This window comes from Triticum aestivum, chromosome 2D (genome assembly GCF_018294505.1).
Source record: "Triticum aestivum cultivar Chinese Spring chromosome 2D, IWGSC CS RefSeq v2.1, whole genome shotgun sequence".
NCBI classification, from domain to species: domain Eukaryota; kingdom Viridiplantae; phylum Streptophyta; class Magnoliopsida; order Poales; family Poaceae; genus Triticum; species Triticum aestivum.
In genome coordinates, this window is record NC_057799.1 from 155,451,658 (window position 1) to 155,455,934 (window position 4,277).

At 50.1% G+C, this 4,277-nt stretch overlaps 1 protein-coding gene across 1 annotated transcript; it reads right to left on the reverse strand.

The window, feature by feature from the left end:
• Nucleotides 1-2,933: 2,933 nt before the first annotated feature.
• Nucleotides 2,934-3,774, reverse strand: LOC123049095 (auxin-responsive protein SAUR36-like). Its single transcript, XM_044472084.1, has one exon. The coding sequence runs from the start codon at nt 3,694-3,696 to the stop codon at nt 3,355-3,357; it is 342 nt and encodes a 113-aa protein (XP_044328019.1). The 5' UTR covers nt 3,697-3,774; the 3' UTR covers nt 2,934-3,354.
• Nucleotides 3,775-4,277: the final 503 nt, after the last annotated feature.

The following is a 4,277-nucleotide window of genomic DNA, read 5'->3' on the forward strand; positions in this document are numbered from 1 at the left end:
CAGTGGCGGAGCTCTGGCTTGCATGAGCGCCGAGTTACAGCTTGCAAGCGAGCGAGCTAAGCAGCTAGATGGCATCACTGGAGCTCCATGATCTTAGTACAGTGCTCAGGCACAATCAATTCGTGCTCAAACGACGACGGCGGAGAGGCACGATGGCCGGAGCTCTCCGGCATGGTGGAGGAATTAGTTACAGAACGAATTCTACAACGAGAGAAAGGGGTAAAAGGAGAGGAGCTCATGGCGATTCAGATGAGCAGGCCGGCGAGGTCAGGGGTGCTCTGAAGATGTTGAATTCGACGGCGACGGCTAGCGGCTCCGAGGTTGAAGACGCGGTCGATTCGGTCATTTTGCAGCTTCTTCGCTCGTATTTATCATCAAGGATGACCAGAGTGAGGAGGCAAAGCTCTAGGACACCGTATCTCGGGGAAACTATGGTGGTTGCCACGCTAGTGCGGAGTGGCGTCGACGGCCAGCTCTCGGACGGCAGCGGGGAGGGGGCTGGAGGATGGGAGCGAGCTCCACATGAAGGGAAAGGGAGAGGAGGATCTGGACGTCGAGCGAGGCTACACCTAGCTTGAGCAAGGGCTCGGCTGCCATGACCATGAACCTCTCAGTTCGCATGGGCTCAACCGCTCACAAGCTGCTCGATGCAATGCTTCATAGAAATAGAGATGGGATGAAGATGACCATGTAGTCAATGACAGGCGGGGCCCGCATCTCATCTGCCACCTCAACTGGTCAAAGTTTTTTTGTGCTTGGCCTTGGCCACGTCAGCTCACCAGGTGGGACCCACCTATCGGTTTTGCTGTTTTCGCGATCAAATTTCAGCATGAGTGCTCCGCGTTACGCATTAGGCGCAGTTTTGGTGGTTCTTTGTGACCTGGCTCAAATCTGGTACCAAGCTGTTACCCTAGCCCCAAGTATGGTGGTTTTGGATAAATAACTCGCTCAGGCCTGAGTAGAGCACAGATCAAAGGGAATGTCCCAAAGTAGATAAAGAGAAGAAAGGAGAGACCATGGACTCACCTAAGTATTTGTCACTGAGGAGGGGGTAATGGGAGCCAAGGCCAAGGCTAATGGGCGACAACCTCACCGTCGGCGAAGATCGTGACGACAACTACCAGGCCGCGGTGACGAGAGCTGAGGGTCTGAGTTTGTACTCAAGCCAACTATAAAGAATTGCAAAGGAGTAGCTAGTGAGATTAAAATATCAAGTCACGGTGGTTATCTTATAAGTAAAATTACTTTCTCTTGACAGTGAAGTGACTATCCAAATGTAGTAGATCTAATTCTACTAAAAAAATAAACAACATCTATTGAATTCTTTGCAAAATCTTGTATAGGTGTTTTAAGACAGATATAGTTAACATCACAAGAGCACAAGAGGATAATTTAATTTAGTTACTTAATGCTACATCTATCTCAACACCAGGTTTATTTCACAAGAAAGCAGTGAAGAACCCGAAACAAACTGGATATATGCCTTGGTCAAGAAATACATGGACATGCTCACGGGAAAGTTTGACAAGTGAACGAACACCTCAAGAGTGGGATTTTCTCCTCTGACGATGGAGAGATATTCTTAGGCCCTCTCTGTGTGACGGCATCCATCATCGAGGTCGGAAGAAGTGCTCTGGCAGGGCGCGCGATTAGTGCACGAAGGGGTCGCGAGAGATTAGGGGAGGGGATTGCGTGCGGGGTCTACGCTGCTTGTGGTTTTCTTTTTCTCTTTTTTATCAATACGAGGAGAAATCTCGAGCGTTGCGCGGGCCCTAGTCGGCCCATGCAGCCGAGCAGCCCTAGCCGGACCCAACCAGGGGATCCCGTCGAAACGGGGCGCCTCCGGCGGCGGCAGCGATGGCGCGGCCACCTCCCCGGCCACCGGCCCGGCCACAGCCGAGGCTAGTCGCTCAGCCGCAGCTAGAGCCGGGTCAGAGAGGGGCACCGACCCACCACCCACCGGAGCAAGAGGCGCAGCGGCCCGAGGCACCATGGGAGCCGGAGGGGCCAAGGAACGAGCATGGCACGGTGCCGGCGGCCGGGCAGGGCGGCCACGTGAGCTCCAGACCGCCTGCGCTGGCGCACAAACCTGGCAGCCGCCAGGAACTCCTCAAACTCCGGCGGCGAACGCCGGACCGGACGCTCAACCACCCCCCTTCCGCCTCCTCCTCCTCCTCGGCCAAGTCCGCCCAGCAGAATGGTGATGGAGCGAAGCAGAGGGACGGCCCGCGGGCAGAGTCGACGAGCGGGGACGCGACGGGGCCGGCGCCTGCCATGGGAGGCGCGGCGGAGCAGCCCGGCGCGAGGTCGACGGCGGCGGGCATCACCACAACGGTCATAATTGAACCGAGAGGCCCCACTGGCACGTTATCGACGAAAGCATATCTACATTATTAGTGTGTGTTAAACGACACACGGTACCAGTATATTAGTTATTATTGGCGTGCTCTTTACACATCACTGGTAAGTTTTACTAGTGGTGTGCCATGAACACGCTACTGTAACAAGTTACTAGTGGTGGCGTGATACTAGTGACGTGCCGTCTACACACCATTAATGACGATTTTTGCAGCCGCTAGTAGCCTTTTCCAGTATTAGTGAATTATATCCCTTCATTAGATGTGCAAATCACATCTTGACCAACTACGTGTTACTGACATGTTTCACCACTAGCCGAAAAGCTACATTTATAACTACTCAGTTACCAAATAGTGTTTGATAGACACTAAGTAAGTTGATTCACATCCTGAGTACATTCGAAGTCTCAAGTCGGGTTTGTCCAACTCGATTATTCCCATTCAAGTCCATATATACTATCGGGTTAGTATCTCTATGTCAATGACTTGTGAAATATTTTTCTCAACCGAATCATATACTATTCAAAGGATGCTTGTCCACGCAGCCTTATCAATTAGGGATCATTAGAACAACTATCATACAATATCCAATATCATAAACAAACCACATACTTATTGATACATATCAATGACAAGTTGAACGACAATGCAAATAACTTATGAATACATTAAAAAATAACGTAATCGCGGGAATGCCTCTAGGACGTATTTTCATCGACACAAACAAGGAGAAGAATTAAATGAAGAATAAGAAAAAAGATGGATAACTGGCTAGCTAGATGCTTACGTCATGTCAACTTAGAACCACATCCCCCCTCTTGGAAAACACGAGCATTGGCATCTACAGTACAAACCATTACCAGGAGGGAAGGAAAAAAAATCGACATGATGGAACTACGCTCCCAAAAATTAAGGGACCATTGATCATCGATGGATCGGTCTCACACTAATTAACAATGATCAACGGCGGAATTGATTAATGGAATTAGGATGTCTACTACCAAATCTTGGTCCTGCCGCTACCGGTGTGCTTCTTGGAGGTGGCCCGGAAGTCGGCGAGGATCTGCTCAAGGCAGGCCACGGAGCACGGCAGCACGATGGGGCGGTCGCCAGGTTTGCCAAACTCCTCCTCGGCCATGTTGAGGAGCTCCCGGAAGGTGTCGCTGGTGAGGCAGCCGATGGGAACGAAGAACCGGCTGCCGTCCCGGGTGTAGGCCGCGAAATGGCCCCGCGGGCACGACGCCACCGTGGCCGCTGCACCAGCGGCGGCGGTAGGGGAGGTGACCTTGCTGCTAGCACTGCCGTGCCATTTCTTGGAGATCTCCATTAGCCTCACCATGATCGATCGATAGATGTGTGTATGTGTCCGTGTGTTGTGTTTCCTGCATTTAGCTTGTGGCCAGTGAGATGTGAAGGTAGCGGGAGCTCAGGTGGGGTATAAATAGATGCTTAGTGTGGCGCTGCGGCGATTCAGGCTGCAGTGGGGCTCTGGCATTTGCATGCAGAGGATTGGGATGGATTGGAGAAGTTAATGAGAAAATTAAAGGAGGGGGCAGATGAGAACATAATTCCTCATTTCTGTATTTGTGTGGCGTGTGATGTTGGAACTTTTGGAAGATAGGTATATATGTCAAATTCATCCTGATGATGACAAAAAGAATAAAAAGGGCAATGTTCCATCAAGCAAGTGAGAATATGTACAAGAAATATTTGTGCATCATTCCATCTGACATCATATTCGCAGTTTCACACACTTATTAACATGGTTAAATAATACAGTAGTACTGTATTACCAAGCTTTTTAGGTGATGTTTAGGAGTACTAGATGATACATCATCAAAACTTTTCTAGTTTTAACATGCATAATGCATAATATAGCCCAACCGGTACGGTGAAAACATAATTTGTCGTACGTGTATT

Coding starts and splice junctions, on each gene's coding strand:
- LOC123049095 (XM_044472084.1), bottom strand. CDS start 3,696: ATGGTGAGGCTAATGGAGATCTCCAAGAAATGGCACGGCAGTGCTAGC.